This window comes from Pezoporus flaviventris, unplaced genomic scaffold (genome assembly GCF_033815535.1).
Source record: "Pezoporus flaviventris isolate CSIRO_AGI_PZ_B2104156 unplaced genomic scaffold, CSIRO_AGI_Pfla_v1 ptg000152l, whole genome shotgun sequence".
Lineage (NCBI taxonomy): Eukaryota > Metazoa > Chordata > Aves > Psittaciformes > Psittacidae > Pezoporus > Pezoporus flaviventris.
In genome coordinates this window covers 23895-41133 of record NW_026892700.1, presented here as the reverse complement: position 1 = coordinate 41133, position 17239 = coordinate 23895, and the positions used below count along the sequence as shown (strand labels likewise).

At 64.5% G+C, this 17239-nt stretch overlaps 3 protein-coding genes across 3 annotated transcripts; 2 read left to right on the top strand and 1 right to left on the bottom strand.

Annotated features, from left to right (window-relative positions):
* Positions 1-1191: 1191 nt before the first annotated feature.
* On the bottom strand, positions 1192-2936 carry LOC133283078 (retinol dehydrogenase 16-like). Its single transcript, XM_061479559.1, has 4 exons — positions 2605-2936; positions 2255-2513; positions 1625-1788; positions 1192-1522 (listed from the first exon to the last, which is right to left on the bottom strand). Exons 1-4 carry the CDS (start codon positions 2918-2920, stop codon positions 1305-1307), a joined length of 957 nt encoding a protein of 318 aa, XP_061335543.1. The 5' UTR covers positions 2921-2936; the 3' UTR covers positions 1192-1304.
* A 348-nt stretch (positions 2937-3284) lies between these two features.
* On the top strand, positions 3285-7490 carry PRIM1 (DNA primase subunit 1). Its single transcript, XM_061479541.1, has 13 exons — positions 3285-3441; positions 4166-4323; positions 4400-4506; positions 4600-4673; positions 4779-4915; positions 4985-5043; positions 5125-5239; positions 5518-5604; positions 5687-5831; positions 6373-6442; positions 6556-6641; positions 6710-6808; positions 7438-7490. Exons 1-13 carry the CDS (start codon positions 3339-3341, stop codon positions 7455-7457), a joined length of 1260 nt encoding a protein of 419 aa, XP_061335525.1. The 5' UTR covers positions 3285-3338; the 3' UTR covers positions 7458-7490.
* A 271-nt stretch (positions 7491-7761) lies between these two features.
* NACA (nascent polypeptide associated complex subunit alpha) lies at positions 7762-16507 on the top strand. The gene is made up of 8 exons (XM_061479543.1): positions 7762-7858; positions 8108-8179; positions 14209-14294; positions 14369-14446; positions 15008-15154; positions 15307-15435; positions 16151-16273; positions 16377-16507. The coding sequence occupies exons 2-8, from the start codon at positions 8110-8112 to the stop codon at positions 16389-16391; spliced, it is 648 nt and encodes a 215-aa protein (XP_061335527.1). The 5' UTR covers positions 7762-7858; positions 8108-8109; the 3' UTR covers positions 16392-16507.
* Positions 16508-17239: the final 732 nt, after the last annotated feature.

The following is a 17239-nucleotide window of genomic DNA, read 5'->3' as shown; positions in this document are numbered from 1 at the left end:
CTCAACAGGGAGCGTTTTGGCTCAATACAGAGCATTTAATGTCATTGGGGACTGCGGGGGAGGTCCGTTTGCTTTCCTAAGCCCTGCAGGGTGCTCAGGGAAGCTTTCTGGCCTGGGTATTGCAGCTTGCACAAGGGCCCCGTGTCTTGTCCAGCTGCACCACCCAAAGGGGTGGCCTGGTCTCACATGGGCTCAGCACGTGTGGGAGTGAGGGTGCTGCTGACCCTGCTCCAGCCTCAGGGACCTAATCCCCAGCTCTGATCACTGCGCAGCCCTTAATGATGGGTATGGAGGATGCAGGAGGCACCGTGCGCAGCAGGAGGGCCCTGAGGGTGAGCAGGGGCTGGAGCAGCTCCCATAGGAGCCAGGCTGAGAACACTGGGGCTGGAGCAGAGAAGCTGCGTGGGGAGCTCAGAGCAGCTTCCAGTGCCTGAAGGGGGGGGTACAGGGATGCTGGAGAGGGACCTGCATCAGGGACTGGAGCGATGGGACAGGGGGTGATGGGTTCAGAGTGGAACAGGGGGAGTTCAGGTTGGAGATGAGGAAGTTCTTCCCTGCGAGGGTGCTGGGGCGCTGGGATGGGTTGAATGGAGAAGGTTTGGATGCTCCATCGCTGGCAGTGCTCAGGACTAGGTCGGAGCACCCTGCTCCAGGGGAAGGTGCCCCTGCCCGTGGACCTGGATGAGCTTTAAGCTCCTTTCCAACCCAGACCATTCCATGACCTTGCAGCTGGCCAGGGAGCACCCATCACCCCAGGAGGTGATGCCCTGTGGGGCGAGGAGGAGCCTTTGACTCCATCTCCATGCTCAAGGCTTTCTCACACCCATCTCTCTGATTACACAACCCTTGCTGCATTGTCCAAGCTGCAGGTGACCGTGTTGGTGTTGCACAAGCGCCCACCTTGTAACAGGATGTAACTGGGTGCCATGTGTGGGGTGGGGAATGTGGGGCAGAGGCACCCGGCACGTGGGTACGTGCCTGCTGCATGCACAGGGGAGCAGTGGGAGCTGCTGGTTGCGGGGTTAGCGGCGCCCTTGGGGTAAGGGTTGGATGTGATGGGCTTGAAGGGCTTCCCATGACGACACAGGCTGGACCCTGCTTGGGATAACGGCCAGAGCGCTGGTGCTGCTGGAGGATGAGCAGGGACACAACCTCCATGTGTCCCCATCCAAGACCGAACGCAAACCCAAACCCAGGAGCAGGAGCTGCCTTTATTCAGCTGTTTCCCAGACGTGCATTGAATCGGGAGCCCAGGAAGGAGCTGGTGCTGCCGGCTCTCTCCTCGCCTTTACCACATCCCTGCCTCAGGCTTTGCGGGCAGGCGGGGGCTGGTACTTGGCAAACACGCGGTCGGAGAGGGCGCTGGGCGCGTAGCTGAGGGGGATGTAGAGCAGTTTGGCGTCCCAGCCCGCGGTGTAGCGGGTGCGTGGGTAGCGGCTGGTCAGCGCGTGCTCCATGCAGTCCGTCACCAGCGACAGGTTGGGGCTGCACAGGTTCTTCATGTTCCCGAAGGATTTCACAACTGCGGGAGCAGGAGGCGGGCGCTCAGGCTCAGCGCCTCGAGCACTGGGGTGATGGGAGCGCTCTCTTGAGCATCCCTTAAAGCTTTAGGTGAGGTACTCACAGTGCTTCAAGTAAACCTCCCCATAATCCGCTTTGGTTTCCTCCGGGAGCTTCTCCCAGGCAGCCATAAAATGCTTCTGTACGTTCTCCCCGTTGGTGATGTTCGTCTGGAAGTACCCGGGCTCGATGATGCTCACCTTCACCCCGAAGTTACGCATGTCAAGCCTGCAAGGGATCAAAGCCCCATGGCAGCACCCGGGGATCCTAAGCAGAGCCCGAGCACCCCGATGGACCCAGCACGAGGCTGGATGGACCGAAGCCAAAGCAAACGCCTTTGCCATCCCCCCTGGATACGGGATGGGGGCAAGGTCCACGGCGTGGGGCTCAGTGCCGGGGCAGGCAGTGCCGGCCGGCGCGGCCGCAGCCTCCTACGCTGCGGGAATGAGGTCAAAGCGCTGCCAAGTCCTTTTGCTTTCTCTTACTTGGGGCTGCCTCTGCGTGCGCTTGGCTGACGGCAGAGCAGAGGCTGCCAGAGGCAGGGAAAGGGTGAGAGATCCCTCCCATGGGCCCCAAGCCCTGTAGCTATGGCGCAAGCTCGCCCTGGCTGCGCCAGGAAGAGGTTTGGCAGGTGGGTGCCCCTACCAGACAAAGCGCCCACAGAGGCGAATGGGGACACCGGGGCAATGCTCACCGGAGGCTGTCGGAGAAGGCTTCCACGCCGAACTTGGAGATGCAGTACCCCCCACCGAAGAAGGAGACGCGGCCCATCACGCTGGCCACGTTGACCACGCGGCCCCGCGCCCGCCGCACGAGGGGCAGGACGCTGAGCGTCACCTCGATGAGGCCGATGAGGTTGACGTTGATCACCTTGAGGAAGTCGTCCTTGCTCAGCCACTCGTTGGGGGCGCTGGGGGCGCCGACGCCCGCGTTGTTCACCAGCCCCCAGAGCCCTGCGGAGGAGAGGGGACGGGGTGAGCCGGGCCCTACCTATGGGTATCCCCATACAGGAGGGGTCCCTTCAGCGGCGCTGCCCCATCCTACCTCGGTCACCCACTCGCTCCTTGACCCATGCGGCGGCAGCAGCGATGCTGGGGCTGGAGGTGACGTCCAGGAGCAGGGTCTGCAGCCGGGGGGACGTAGCCGCCCGCAGCCGCTCGGCCCCGTCCTCGCTCCGGCACGCAGCGAGCACCCGCAGCCCCCGCGCATCCAACTGCCGCGCCAGGAGGTTCCCGAAGCCGCTGTCGCAGCCCGTGATGAACACGAACTTCTCCGGGAGCCCCGGCACCGTCTGGCGCTCCCGGTACCAGCGCCGCAGCAGGAACAGCGCCGCCAGCGCTGCCACCACGTACGCCCACATCCCCGCACCGGCACCCGCAGCGCAACCGGGACCGGGCTCCGTTCTCAGCGATCAAAAAAACCCCTCGGGACCCGCTCCAGCGATACCGGCTCCTTAAACGGCCGCTCCCCCGCCCCGCCCCGCCCCGCTCCTGCCCATCCCCGCCCCGGCCTTGCGGGCTCAGCCCCGCTCCGTGCGGCCGTCGGGGTAATCGTTAACGCGGAGCGGGGCAGCCCCGGGGCTTCCCGCACCCCCCCCCCCCCATGCGCTGCCGCCCCGGGACCCCCCCGAGCATCCCGGGACCCCCCCCGAGCATCCCGGGACCCCCCGGGTCTTCCCCCGACGTGACTCGAGCCGCTGCCCCCCCCCCCCCCCTCCGGGGCCGGACTACACCTCCCGGCGGTCCCCGCGCTCCGCTTCCCGCCGCTTCCCGCCCGCCATGGCGCGGTTCGAACCCGCGGCGCTGCCCGAGCTGCTCCCGGTCTTCTACCGGCGCCTCTTCCCGCACGGAGCCTACGGCCGCTGGCTCGGCTACGGCGGCGGTGAGCGGGGTGCGGGAGCGGGGCGGGGATCAGGGACCGGAGCGGGGCTGGGGTACAGGGACGGGGATGCGGGAGCGGGGCGGGGATGCGGGACCCGGCTGGGGCTCTGATACTGGGTCGGGACTGCGGTCCCGGGGGCTGCGGGACCGGGTCGGGGCTGCGGAATTGGGCTGGGGATGCGGAACCGGGTTGGGGATGCGGAACCGGGTTGGGGATGCAGAAGCAGGTCGGGCCTGTGGTTCCGTGCTGGGGCTGTGATACTGGGTCGGGACTGCGGTCCCCCGTACCCGGTCGGGGCTGCGGGACCGGGTCGGGACTGCGGTCCCGGGTCCCAGGTGTTTCTGTACCGGGTCGGGGCTGCGGGACCAGACTGGGGCTGTGATACTGGGCCAGGACTGCGGTCCTGGGTCCCGGGTGCTTTGGTACTGGACTGGGGCTGCGGTACCAGGCTGGGGATGCAGGACCAGGTCGGGGATGCAGGACCGGGTTGGGGATGTGGGACCGGGTCCTGGGAGCTTCAGTACGAGGTTGGGGCTGTGGTACCGGGCTGGGGATGCGGTACCGGGTACTGGGGATTGCGGTCCCAGGGGCTGCGGGACCGGGTCAGGGCTGTGTGACCAGGCTGGGGCTGTGGTACCGGGTTGGAGGCTCCAATACCAGGTCCCGGGGGGGGCTGTGGTACCAGCCGGGGGTACCCTGCAACCCTCCTCCCACCCCCCTGCAGTGGTGAAGAACTACTTCCAGCTGCGGGAGTTCTCCTTCACGCTGCGGGACGATGTCTACGTGCGCTTCCAGTCCTTCGGCAGCCCCCAGGAGCTGGAGCGGGAGCTGCAGAAAACCAACCCCTACAAGATCGACATCGGCGCCGTTTACTCCCACCGGGTGAGTCCTTGATCCGGGCACCCCAAGGGGGACCGGGCCCCGGTGGCACTGAGCCCATTCCCGTCCCATCCTGCAGCCCAACCAGCACAACACGGTGCACCTGGGAGCCTTCCAGCCGCAGGAGAAGGAGCTGGTCTTTGATATCGACATGACGGACTACGACGACGTCCGGACGTGCTGCAGGTTCCCCACAGGAGCCGGGAGAGCTGGAAAGGGATAAAAGGGGGGGTTGCAGGGGCAGGGGGTGCAGCCTGACCCATTGCTCTCTGCCCACAGCTCCGCCGATATCTGCTCCAAGTGCTGGACCCTGATGACCATCGCCGTCCGCATCATCGACCGTGCACTCGTGGGTGAGGGTCCTGGGGACCCCTCATGCACCCGTGGATGTGGTGGTGTCCGATGGGGTTGGGTTGGGAATGCCGCATCCCAACACGCTCCCGCTGTCCCCTCCGTAGAGGACCTGGGGCTGAAGCATCGCCTGTGGGTGTACTCGGGCCGGAGGGGTGTCCACTGCTGGGTGTGCGATGATGCCGTGCGCAAGTGGTCCCCAGCGCTGCGGGCGGCCACTGTGGAGTACCTGACCCTGGTGAAGGTGGGTGCATGGGGAGCCGGGCACCCCCTTACGGCCCCCCAACCCGCTGAGCATCGCTGTCCCCCCCAGGGTGGAGCAGAGACCGTGAAGAAGGTGAATCTGTCCGAGCCCATCCACCCCTTCATCAGGTCGGCTGGGGACCCCCTTCCCTGGTGCTGAGTGGTGCTGAATGATGCTGAGTGGTGCTGAGCCTCTTCCCTGCTCCACAGGCGCTCGGTCGCTGTGGTGGAGAAGTACTTTGAGAGCTACGCACTGGTGGGGCAGGATATCCTGGGCAGCCCGGAGAGCTGGGACAAGGTGCTGGCCCTCATCCCGGAGGATATCCTTCCTGTGGGGGGCATGCCGCAGCGCTCGGTGCTGGATGGAGGGTCCGAAGGGGGGAACGGGGTCACCCCAGAGGATGCTCAGGCCCTGGAACAGGGTACCCAGGGGATGATGGAGTCACCATCCCTGGCGGTGCTCAAGGCCAGGCTTGGAGCACCCTGCTCCGGTGGAAGGTGTCCCTGCCCGTGGAGCTGGATGAGCTTTAAGGTCCCTCCCTCCCACCCCAATGCCGTGGGTCTCCCATTGTCCGTGAGCAGCCTTGACCCTGCCCACAGCACCGCGAGGCGCTGCGGGCTGAGTTCCCCAAGAAGCGGGACTCGGTGCAGCGCTGGGAGCTGCTCAAGGGCCACATGGAGCGGACACGGGTGAGTGTGACCCCATCCAGGGACCAGGGCCCGGGCACCAGCGCCCACCCCACTGGCCCTGCCCCACACGTGTGCCCCACAGAAGCAGGCAGCGGCCGGGAAGGGCACCTCGTGCTTCGCGGACTGGGAGGTGATGCTGCAGTTCTGCTTCCCCCGCCTCGACATCAACGTCAGCAAAGGGGTCGGGCACCTCCTGAAGAGCCCCTTCAGCGTCCACCCCAAAACAGGTTGGTCTGGGGTGGGGATGGCACCGTGCAGGGATAGCATCCCAATGGGGATAGCATCCCAATAGGGATAGCATCCCAATGGGGATAGCATCCCATAGGGAGAGCGTCCCAATAGGGATAGCATTCCATAAGGAGAGCATCCCAATGGGGATAGCATCCCAATAGGGATAGCATCCCAATGGGGATAGCATCCCATAGGGAGAGCGTCCCAATAGGGATAGCATTCCATAAGGAGAGCATCCCAATAGGGATAGCATCCCATAGGGAGAGCGTCCCAATAGGAATAGCATCCCATAGGGAGAGCATCCCAATGGGGATAGCATCCCATAGGGAGAGCATCCCAATAGGAATAGCATCCCATAGGGAGAGCATCCCAATGGGGATAGCATCCCATAGGGAGAGCGTCCCAATAGGGATAGCATCCCATAGGGATAGTATTCCATAGCAATAGCATCCTAATAGGAATTGCATCCCATAGGAATAGCATCCCATAGGGATAGCATCCCATAGGGCCAGCAGCCCCATGACTTCTCTCCTTCAGGTCGCATTTCGGTACCCCTGGACCTGCAGAAGCTCGACCAGTTCGACCCCTTCACCGTCCCCACCATCAGGTACGTGATGAGCAGTGGGGCCCGGCTCTGCCCCCAGGGCCCCCCCCCAGGTCCCATCACCGAATGAACCGGGTTGGAGAAGACCTCACAGCCCATCATGGCCTTGCCCGCAGCTCCCTGTGCCACGAGCTGGATGCGGCCGGTGCCGACGGGGAGCAGGAGGATGGAGCGGAGACAGAGCCCAAGCGGCGCGCGCGGGGTGAGTGTGACCTGGGGGGGCAATGGGGGGCTCCCCCCATGGCTCCTGCTCAGCCCCACCTCCTGCAGACTACAAGAGGACGAGCCTGGCGCCTTACGTGCGGCTCTTCGAGCACTTCGTGGAGGACATGGAGCGAGCGCGGAGGGGGGAGATGCGGAGGAGGAGCGGTGGGTGCCAGCGAGGGGCTGTGCTGCACCGGAGCAGGATGGGAGCAGAATGGGACCTGAATGGGAGCAGGATGGGAGCTGAATGGGACCTGAATGGGAGCAGAATGAGAGCCCCAATGGGACCTGAATGGGAGCAAAATGGGAGCCCCAATGGGACCTGAATGGGAGCCCCAATAGGAACCTGAATGGGAGCAGAATGGGACCGGAATGGGAGCAGAATGGGAGCCCCAGTGGGACCTGAATGGGAGCAGAATGGGAGCCCCAGTGGGACCTGAATGGGAGCAGAATGGGAGCCCCAATGGGACCTGAATGGGACCCAAATGGGAGCCTGAACGGGACCAGAATGGGAGCCCCAATGGGACCTGAATGAGAGCAGAATGAGAGCCACAATGGGAGCTGAATGGGACCTGAATGAGAGCCCCAATGGGAGCTGAATGGGACCAGAATGGGGAGCTGAATGGGAACCCCAATGGGACCTGAATGTGAACCCAAATGGGACCCGAATGGGGAGCTGAATGAGAGCCCTAATGGGAGCTGAATGGGAACCCGAATGGGAACCCCAATGGGAGCTGAATGGGACCCAAATGGGAGCTCTTGGCTACAAACCTCCCTGTCTCTCCTCATTACAGACCTGCAAGGAGACTTCTGAGGCCTCTGCCATCCTCCCCTCCGGTGCCCGGAGCCACATCCCGATCCCTGCCCCACTCCCCCTGCCCCACACGGACCCTTCTCTGGTTTTGTCCCTTTTCTACGCAAACATCATTAAATGTCCCCATTCACCGCCTGTCTGCGCCCGGCACCTGCCTCTGTCTTGGGCTTGTGGGGCTGCTGCTCCCCATACCCTGCCCTATAGCGGGGGTTCGGCCCCACACCGGTGGTCCCAGCCCCACAAGGAGGGAAGGGGGGGGGCGGAACGGAAAGAACCCGGAACGCAGGAGCGCGGTGGCCGGAGCGGGGCCCCGTGCCCCGGATGTGCTCATCCTCCCGGAAGTCCCGCATCCAGCCGCTCGCTCTCTTTCCGCCGCCATCTTGGACCCTGCTCCCCGCACAGTGAGTCCATCCGCCGCCATCCGTCGCCATCCGCCGTCATCCGCCGCTCCGGCGCCTCGGCGGGGGCCGATAGCCCCTTACGGGCCGCCCCCGGGCGGGCTGGAAGGAGGGAGGGAGGGCGGGCGGGAGGGCAGCGGGAGCCAGGCCGCTGGGGCCGGGAGGGCCGGTAGAACGCGGCCTGTAGCGGGGTGTCCGGTAGCCGGTGGCGGCGGGCGGCCCCCGGCCATGGTGCGTTCTCCCTCTCCGCAGAAATGCCCGGCGAAGCGACAGAAACCGTCCCGGCCACCGAGCAGGAGCTGCCGCAGCCGCAGGCTGAGACAGGTGAGGCCGGACACACACCGGGCCCCGCAGCCGGTCGGTGTTAACGGGGGGAGCTTGACCCCCGGGGGGGGGATTGCTCGTTGCTGCTGTGTTCGGTTGTTCTCCCCCGTCCCAAACCCGGCTGTTGCAGTCATTGCATTGGAGGGACACCCCCCCCCCCCCCGTGTCGCAGCTCCCTCGGGTGTCATTGGAGCGATGGGGATGGGCCGGGGGGGGGGGGTCAGGAGGCCTCCAAGCGCTGGAGCCGGTTGAGGTTGGGGATGGGTTGGGGTTGGGGAGCAGGGCTCAGGCTCTGCCTGGCTCCATCGGAGGGGTCCCCGTGCCCTGGGGCTGCCTGGCTTTGGTGCATCCCAGGAATAGCCCATGGAATGCTGCAGGCTTGGGGAAGCTGCTCCCGGGAAAGGAGCTGCGCTGCTGGAGCTGAACGGGAGCTCAGCAGCAGCGTGGCAGCAGGGCCCCTGCTCTTCCCCAGCCTGGCTCATTCCGTGGCTTTCCCTGCGAGCGGGGTCTGTGGATGTGGGGATCAGGAGGGAATGTGGGGCTGAGTGACGGCTCTTGCTGTGGCAGCTGCAGTGCCGAGCATCCGGAGCCGTTGGGCTCCCTCCAGGAATCGCTGGGATTCCTGCGCTGGGGCCGCTTCCCAGCGTCCTCCCCATTCCCAGCTGGGAGCAGCCTCAAAGGGAGCCGGTGGGGGGGAAGGGGCTGCCCGGAGGGGGCCGCTGTGTGTGTGCGGGGCTCGGGAGCAGCGCAGCTCTCGCCAGGGGTTGTTGCTCCTGCCTGGAGCACGTTCCTTCTCTGGGGCAGGACGTGGCCTGGTGCCTGTTGGCTCCGGTGGGTTCCCATCTCCTCCCACTGGGATAGGCTTGGGAAGTGACTAAGACGTAATGACATGAGGACATGGAGCTGTTGGAGCGAGGCCACGAGGATGAGCAGGGGCTGGAGCAGCTCCCATAGGAGCCAGGCTGAGAGCATTGGGGCTGGAGCAGAGAAGCTGCGTGGGGAGCTCAGAGGGATGCTGGAGAGGGACCTGCATCAGGGACTGGGGCGATGGGACAGGGGGTGATGGGTTCAGAGTGGAACAGGGGGAGTTCAGGTTGGATACAAGGCAGAAGCTCCGTAGTGTGAAGGTGCTGGGACCCTGGCATGGGTTGAATGGAGAAGGTTTGGATGCTCCATCGCTGGCAGTGCTCAGGGCCAGATTGGAGCCCCCTGCTCCAGTGGAAGGTGCCCCTGCCCGTGGCAGGGGTTGGACCTGGATGATCTTTAAGGTCCCTTCCAACTCAGACCGCAGAGGAGGCTCTGAGGCCTCCACACGTGGTGCTGCTCCGGGGAGCAGCGAGCTGAGGGTGTTGGGTCGCTGCCTCCGGGCTCTGGGTGATGCCCTGCGTGGGGCTGGGCAGGTTCCACTCTCCCAGCCAGCACGGGTGCTGGTTCCACTGGTCAGACTGGCTGCTCTGACAGCCTCTCCCCTGAGCGCTTCCCTTTGATCACCAGCTGGTGTTGGGAATGGTGTTGGGATGCTCCCATCACTTGTCTTAACGCGTTGTTCTCACCCCGCAGCCCCTGGCACTGCTCCTGTCCCAGCGCCAGGTACTGGGGACCCACTTTAACCCCTCGTGTGGCACCGTAACCAGAGTTTGTTGTTCTGGGGGAGGGACAGGGGGTGCAGTTACATTAACCCTTAACAGCCTGCACGGGGAGGGGCAGGTCACTGCATGGAGCCAGGACTCAGCATCCCGTGTCCCACAAGGCCGGAGGGGGCTCTGCCAGAGTTGGATTCGAACCCTCAGTGGATCCTCATCCCAGTGCAGCCCAGGATGGGGCTTCCCAGCCCTGGGGTCTGGCCAGGCCTCTGTGGAGCTTGGGACAACCCCTCTGGGAGGGAAGAGCCAAGGGCAGAGCCCGGCATTCCCAAATGCCAAGGTTAGATTGGGGGAGCCCAGGGCCTTGTGCTGGTTCCTAGGAGGGGATGAAGGTCCTGTCTGTGCTGGTGCATTGGGTGATGCTCTTCTGCTGGGGTGGGGGGGGGGGGCAGGGCCGTGTGTCCCCCCTGCTCCCTTCTCTCATGGGTTCACTCTCTTTCTCTCCTGTAGCTGTTCCTCTCGCTGCTCCCTCCCCAGCCCTGACCCCAGCCCAGGCTCTCCCAGCAGAGCTGCCCAGTCCCACCACTGCTCTGCTGCTCCCCCCGGGCCCCCCGGCCCCCATTTCCCCCCCTGTGGTCCCAGCTGCGGCCATCCCCGTGTTCTCTGCCCCCCCGCAGCTCCCTGCCCCAGCTCTGCAGGTCCCGGTTACCATTGCCCCCCCTCCAGCCCCAGGCTCTCCAGGGCCTGCCCCAGTTAACCCAGTGTCTCCAGTGGCCCCTGCTCCTGCTGCTGCTGTGACGGTGCCCCCCCCCATCAGCCCTGGTGCTCCCCCCGCAGCGCTCTCCTCCCCTGCCACCCCTCTCCCACCTCCCCCTTCCCTTCCCCTTGTGTCACCGCCCCCCCCGGTGTCCCCCCCTTTCCTGCCTGCTCCCACTGTGCCCCCCAAGGCTGCAGCTTGTCCCCAGAGCCCGCCCCCCCCTCCCGCCTTCCTGGCTGCCCCCAGGGCCCCACTGTCACCCCCAGGGATGTCACCGGGGGGTCCTGCTGCCACCGCGGCCCCTGGGGCTCCTGCTCCTGCCAGTACCTGTCCCCTGGGCCCTGCCCTGCCCGTGCCCTCTCTGGCAGCTGCCCCATCTCCCCCAGGGCCACCCCCAGCAGCTTCACTGAGTCCCATGTCCCCAGTGGCACCCACTGTGCCCCCGGCCCCTGTCACACCCACAGTGGCAGCTGCGCCTAAAGCAGCTCCTGGGAGCCCGGTCCCTGCTCCTCCTGCTGCTGCTCCTCCTGCAGCCAAAGCAGCTCCTCAGGGCCCTGTTCCTGTCCCTGTCCCTGCTCCTCCTGCAGCCAAAGCAGCTCCTCAGGGCCCTGTTCCTGTCCCTGTCCCTGCTCCTCCTGCAGCCAAAGCAGCTCCTCAGGGCCCTGTTCCTGTCCCTGCTGCTGCCCCTCCTGCAGCCAAAGCAGCTCCTGAGGGCCCCGTCCCTGTCCCTGCTCCTCCTGCAGCCAAAGCAGCTCCTCAAGCCCCTGTCCCTGCTCCTCCTGCAGCCAAAGCAGCTCCTGTGGGCCCTGTTCCTGTCCCTGCTCCTCCTGCAGCCAAAGCAGCCCCTGAGGGCCCTGTCCCTGTTCCTGCTGCTGCCCCTCCTGCAGCCAAAGCAGCTCCTGTGGGCCCTGGCACTGCCACCTCCCCGCCTGTCCCACCAGCGATGGCAGCTCCTGCCCCTCCTGCAGCCAAAGCAGCCCCCATGAGCCCTGTCCCTGCCCCTGCTGCTCCTCCTGCTGCTGCCACTGCAGCTCCTGCAGCCAAACCTGCTCCTGTGACCCCTGTCCCTGCCCCTGCTGCTGCCACTGCAGCTCCTGCAGCCAAACCTGCTCCTGTGACCCTTGCCCCTGCTGCTCCTCCTGCTGCTGCCACTGCAGCTCCTGCAGCCAAACCGGCTCCTGTGACCCCTGTCTCTGCCCTTCCTGCTCCTCCTGCTGCTGCCACAGCAGCTCCTGCCTCTCCTGCAGCTAAAGCAGCCCCCGTGAGCCCTGTCTCTGCCCCTCCTGCTCCTCAAGCTGCTGCCACAGCAGCTCCTGCCCCTCCTGCAGCCAAACCGGCTCCTGTGAGCCCTGTCCCTGCCCCTCCTGCTGCTGCCACTGCAGCTCCTGCCCCTCCTGCAGCCAAACCAGCTCCTGTGAGCCCTGCCCCTGCTGCTCCTGCTGCTGCCACTGCAGCCCCTGTGGGCCCTGCTGCTGCCCCCTCCCCGCCTGTGCCCCCAGCTCCACCAGCCCCTGGGAGCCCGGTTCCTGCTCCCTCAGCCCCTGCCACAGCAGCTCCTGCTGCCCCCCCTGCGGGCAAAGGGGCTCCTGTGAGCCCTGGCCCTGCTCCCTCAGCCCCTCCTGCAGCCAAAGCAGGTCCCACGAGCCCAGTCCCTGCTCCCTCAGCCCCTCCTGCAGCCAAAGGGGCTCCTGTGAGCCCGATCCCTGCTCCCTCTGCCCCTGCCACTGCAGCTCCCCCAGCTCCTGCCCCCCCTGCAGCCAAAAAGCCTCCCAAGAGCAGCTCCACTGCTGCTGCTCCAGTGCCAGCGGCTGCAGCGGCTCCTGCTGCCCCCCCTGTGGCTAAAGCACCACCAAAGAGTCCCGGTGCAGCCACCCCAGCTCCTGCTGCCCCCCCTGCAGCCAAGGCAGCTCCTGTGAGCCCAGGCACTGCTCCATCAGCTCCTGCTGCCCCCCTGCAGCCAAGGCAGCTCCTGTGAGCCCAGGCACTGCTCCATCAGCTCCTGCTGCCCCCCCTGCAGCCAAGGCAGCTCCTGTGAGCCCGGGCACTGCTCCATCAGCCCCAGCCAAGGCAGCTCCATCACCTCCTGCAGCCAAGGCAGCTCCTGTGAGCCCAGGCACTGCTCCATCAGCCCCAGCCAAGGCAGCTCCTGTGAGCCCAGGCACTGCTCCATCAGCCCCAGCCACAGCAGCTCCTGCTGCTGCCAAAGCACCTCCAAAGAGCCCCGATGCAGCCACCCCAGCTCCAGCCACCCCTCCTGCAGCCAAGGCAGCTCCTGTGAGCCCGGGCACCGCTCCATCAGCTCCTGCAGCCCCCCCTGCAGCCAAGGCAGCTCCTGTGAGCCCCGGCACTGCTCCATCAGCCCCAGCCAAGGCAGCTCCATCACCTTCTGCAGCCAAGGCAGCTCCTGTGAGCCCGGGCACTGCTCCATCAGCCCCAGCCAAGGCAGCTCCATCACCTTCTGCAGCCAAGGCAGCTCCTGTGAGCCCAGGCACTGCTCCATCAGGTCCTGCAGCCAAGGCAGCTCCTGTGAGCCCGGGCGCTGCTCCATCAGCCCCAGCCAAGGCAGCTCCATCAGCTCCTGCAGCCAAAGCAGTTCCCAAGAGCCCCGGTGCAGCTCCAGGAGCCCCATCCGCACCCCCAGCCCCGGGGGTTCCTGGTGCCCCCCAGAAGCCACCTCCTGATGCCGCTGCTCCCCAGAAGGCCACGGGTGGCTCTGCCCCCCCTCCCACTCCCCCCGTGAAGAAGCAGAGCCCCGGCAAGGCCTCCAAGCGCCCGTCCCCGTCCAAACCCGGCACCAAAGCCCCCCCCTCCATCCCCAATGACAACGACGACGAGGAGCTGCCCCCCTGATCCCCCCCGAGCCTCCCGCTGCCGAGCCGCCGGTGCAGCCCATCCTGGTGGATCTGTGCCCCCGAGCAGCCGTGGCCCCCCCCGAGGCTCCTGCTCCGGCCAAGCAGCCCGGCCTCAGGAATGACAAGGGTATTTGTCCCCACGGATTGCTGTGTGCATGGAGTGGCACTGCCTGGATACTAACCCGCCCCCCCCATGGCACTTGGTGTGTTGGGCTCTCCAGGGAAGGGGGGGGGGGGGCAGGTCTGAGCCGTGCCAGAGCTGGGGGACAGGGAGGGGATGTATCCCATGGGATCAGGGCCCAGGGGCACTAACAGCGTGTGCTCAGGGCACGGTGTGGCTTGTGGCATGGCTCAGCCGGAGCTGGCTTCACGGGCCTGGTCCATGGCCTTGTGCCCGTCAGCCAGGAGGATGTGGGGCCAAACCAGGCTCCGGGGAGGCTCCTTTGCCTGCTCGAGCTCTTGGGATCCCCGAGGGCTCCTGTGTGGAGCTTTGTGGAGGAGGACACGGGACCGAATGGAGGTAATGGTGCATGAGAGGGCGTTGTGGTCACCCGGAGACACCCAGCTCTGTGCTCAGACACGGCTTGTGCTCCCCGAGCAGGAGCCAAGGCGAGCATCCAGAGATGCTCCTGCAGGGTCACTCCTCGTAGGGAAGCTGTGGAACGGGGCAGCAGGAGTTGGCTTCCGTCCCTGCGCTGTGTAGCTGAGCTCCAGGTGCTGCCTGAACCGGTTTGACACCAGATTCACCGCGCTGAGTGGAAACCTTGGCATGTGGCTCCCGGCTCTTGGTGCAGCCCTGAGCTGAGGTGCAGGAAGTGACTTGAGTTTGGTCCGTAGGGTCCGGAACAGAGTCTGACAGCGATGAATCCGTACCAGAGCTCGAAGAGCAAGACTCCACACAGGCCACGACACAGCAGGCACAGGTAGGGAGGGTGGCAGGGGTGGTGGTGGGATCCACCAGGATTGCCGTGATCCCTCCTGTTCTCTGTCCTTGCAGCTTGCAGCAGCAGCTGAGATAGATGAAGAACCCGTCAGCAAAGCGAAACAGAGCCGGAGTGAAAAGAAAGCACGGAAGGTGAGGAGGGATTCAGGGATGGATGGCACAGCATCGCCCCGTGCTGGCTCTGGGTCCCCTGTCTGGCCCTCGGGCAGAGGGATGCAAACTCCTCGTGGCTGGGGGCTGAGGGTTGGGCTGGGAAGTGAATTCCCTCCCAAGCTCCTGGCTAAAAGCCTGGGAATGCTGCTCTGCAGCAGGAAAGCCACACTGGGTGAGGCCCTAATCCGTGGGCACAGGTCTCTGGAGAGCAGAGGAGCAGGGGCTGGAGCAGCTCCCGTATGGAGCCAGGCTGAGAACGTTGGATCTAAGGAGGCTCTTCCCTGTAGGGGAGCCTGGAATGGGTTGAATGGAGAAGGGTTTGGATGCTCCGTCCCTGGCAGTGTTCAAACCAGGTTGGCCAGGGCTTGGAGCAAGCTGCTCTAGTGGAAGGTGTCCCTGCCCTGTGGTAGAGGTTGGAACTGGATGAGCTTCAAGGTCCCATCCAACCCAATCCATTCCATGACTCTATGGACACGTTCCTCAGGCTGCTCTGTCTCAGTCACTCCTTTGCCCCCTTCCCTTTCTCTCCTGGTTCTTCAGGCAATGTCCAAGCTGGGCCTTCGCCAGGTGACAGGAGTAACCAGAGTCACCATCCGCAAATCCAAGAACATCCTCTTTGTCATCACAAAGCCAGACGTGTACAAGAGCCCTGCTTCAGACACCTACATAGTCTTTGGCGAAGCAAAGGTGACGTGACCCCGCTGGTGGCCCCCTCATGGGGGTTCCGCCTTGCCACATGGATCCTGGGGGTCCTATGAGCAGAGCTGGATGCACTGGGGAGTGTGGGGAATGCGGATCTCTGTGTCCTGCTCTGTCTCACTTCTTCTTCCCTCTGCCAGATCGAAGACCTGTCCCAACAGGCCCAGTTGGCAGCTGCTGAGAAGTTCAAAGTGCAGGGAGAAGCCGTTTCAAACATCCAGGAAAACACACAGACCCCCACGGTGCAGGAGGAGAGTGAGGAGGAAGAGGTGAGCTCGGAATGACAGAGCCCAGCACTGGGCATTCCCCTGCTTTGCTTTCCTTCTGTTGTGTTTTCCATGGCAAAGGGATGGGGCAGGGGCAGGAGCAGGTCCCCATTGCCCTGGCTTCCCTCCCAGCTCCTCTCTTTGTGGCCTGGGAGCGTGGGGGAGCTGCCACCATCAGGACACTCATAAAATCATGGAATGGTTTGGACTGGAAAGGAGCTTAAAGCTCATCCAACCCCTGCCACGGGGCAGGGACACCTGCCACTAGAGCAGCTTGCTCCGAGCCCCATCCAGCCTGGCTTTGAACACTGCCAGGGATGGGGCATCCAAACTTGTTCCATTCAACCCATCCCAGTGTCCGACACCCTCACACTAAAGAACTTCTGCCTTAGATTCAACCTGAACTCCCCTGTTCCAGTCTGAAACCATCATCCCTTATCCTCTCTCTCCAGTTCCTGACCAGGGTCGCTCTCCAGCATCCACTGCAGCCATCCAGCCTATTCCTTATCCCCTGGGTTGCCCATCCCTCACATCCATGTGTTTAATGATGAGGGACATGGGGGACAGGGACAAACACCTTGCACAAGTCCAAAGCCAATCCTGTTTGTCAGGGGTTGAGTAAGCATGCCTGGAGGTGTTCCCAAGCCATGTAGATGAGGCTCTGGGTGGCATGGCTCTTTCCCAACCTGGTTCCTTCCCTCATTCCCTGCTCCTTTAGGTTGACGAAACCGGCGTCGAGGTGAAAGACATTGAGCTGGTGATGTCGCAGGCGAACGTGTCCCGAGCAAAGGCCGTGCGTGCCCTCAAGAACAACAGTAACGACATTGTAAATGCCATCATGGTGAGTGCCAGCCCCGGCGAGGGCTCCTGCTGGGATGGGGACCGGCACCACGGGGGTCTCCCGCTGCCGCGGCGTGGATCCCCACATTCCCTTCTCTCCACAGGAGTTGACGATGTAGCTGTGGGATGGAGGAGCCTTTTTTGGTGTTTCAGAGAAGAGTTCAAATGCGACTGCGTTTAAAATTTGTACTATTTCTATCCGGGAATAAAAGTTGTGGCTTATTGTTGGTGAAAACACCCGGTGCTCCCGGTGCCGAGGGCCCAGGGTGGAACCTTCCTCCCGGGAAGATCGCAGCCCGATACCCTGTCCCAGGAGCCTCTTCCCTCCTTTCCTTCCTGTCCCAAAGGACACCCGCTTCCAGCCTGGATGACTCCAGTGCAGGGTGTCACGTCCTTCAGCACCCCAGGGCTTCCCTTCACAGCGGGATGGGGATGGATTCTGGCATCTTCCAGCTGGATCCAAAGGGATGTGCTGGTGGGAAGCCCTGAAGGGGGGGGGGCTCTTTGCCTCCTACCAGCCACTGCTCCGAGAGCCTGGATCTGCAACAGTGGCACCTTCCCGCTGCTTTCCCAGCCCTATTCCATTAACCTGTGTTTGGGAATAGCTCATGGAAGCTGTGGAGGGAATAAGGGGTGATGGGTGCTGCTGGGAGGCCCCCGTTACCCCACTGTTGACAGGTTTCATTAGGGTAAACGATGGAGCAGCAGCAGGGTTCCTTGGGGGGGGGGGGGTAAGCGACGGGATTCTCTGGGAAAACCGCCGGGATTCTCTGGGAAAACCGCCGGGATTCCCGGTGGGAACGACGGGGTTTTTAGGGAGCAGCGACGCGATTCCACCCCCGACGCGTGGAGCTGGGCGGGCGCTAGGACCCGGGGTAGCGCTGCCCCGTCTCCATAGCAACCGCCGTCTCCGTCCCCCCTCCCTCCGCCCCGCGTGCGCGCGCCCAGAAGCTGCTAGAAGGGCGGC

Excerpts from the sequence above, each read along its gene's own strand:
- LOC133283078 (XM_061479559.1), bottom strand. The coding sequence starts at position 2,920 with ATGTGGGCGTACGTGGTGGCAGCGCTGGCGGCGCTGTTCCTGCTGCGG. Across the intron at positions 2,514-2,604 it reads GGAGCGAGTGGGTGACCGAG|GGCTCTGGGGGCTGGTGAAC; the intron begins GTAGGATGGGGC and ends TCTCCTCCGCAG. Across the intron at positions 1,789-2,254 it reads GCCTTCTCCGACAGCCTCCG|GCTTGACATGCGTAACTTCG; the intron begins GTGAGCATTGCC and ends GATCCCTTGCAG.
- PRIM1 (XM_061479541.1), top strand. The coding sequence starts at position 3,339 with ATGGCGCGGTTCGAACCCGCGGCGCTGCCCGAGCTGCTCCCGGTCTTC. Across the intron at positions 4,507-4,599 it reads GACGTCCGGACGTGCTGCAG|CTCCGCCGATATCTGCTCCA; the intron begins GTTCCCCACAGG and ends CTCTGCCCACAG. Across the intron at positions 4,674-4,778 it reads CATCGACCGTGCACTCGTGG|AGGACCTGGGGCTGAAGCAT; the intron begins GTGAGGGTCCTG and ends TCCCCTCCGTAG.
- NACA (XM_061479543.1), top strand. The coding sequence starts at position 8,110 with ATGCCCGGCGAAGCGACAGAAACCGTCCCGGCCACCGAGCAGGAGCTG. Across the intron at positions 14,295-14,368 it reads CCACGACACAGCAGGCACAG|CTTGCAGCAGCAGCTGAGAT; the intron begins GTAGGGAGGGTG and ends CTGTCCTTGCAG. Across the intron at positions 14,447-15,007 it reads GTGAAAAGAAAGCACGGAAG|GCAATGTCCAAGCTGGGCCT; the intron begins GTGAGGAGGGAT and ends CTGGTTCTTCAG.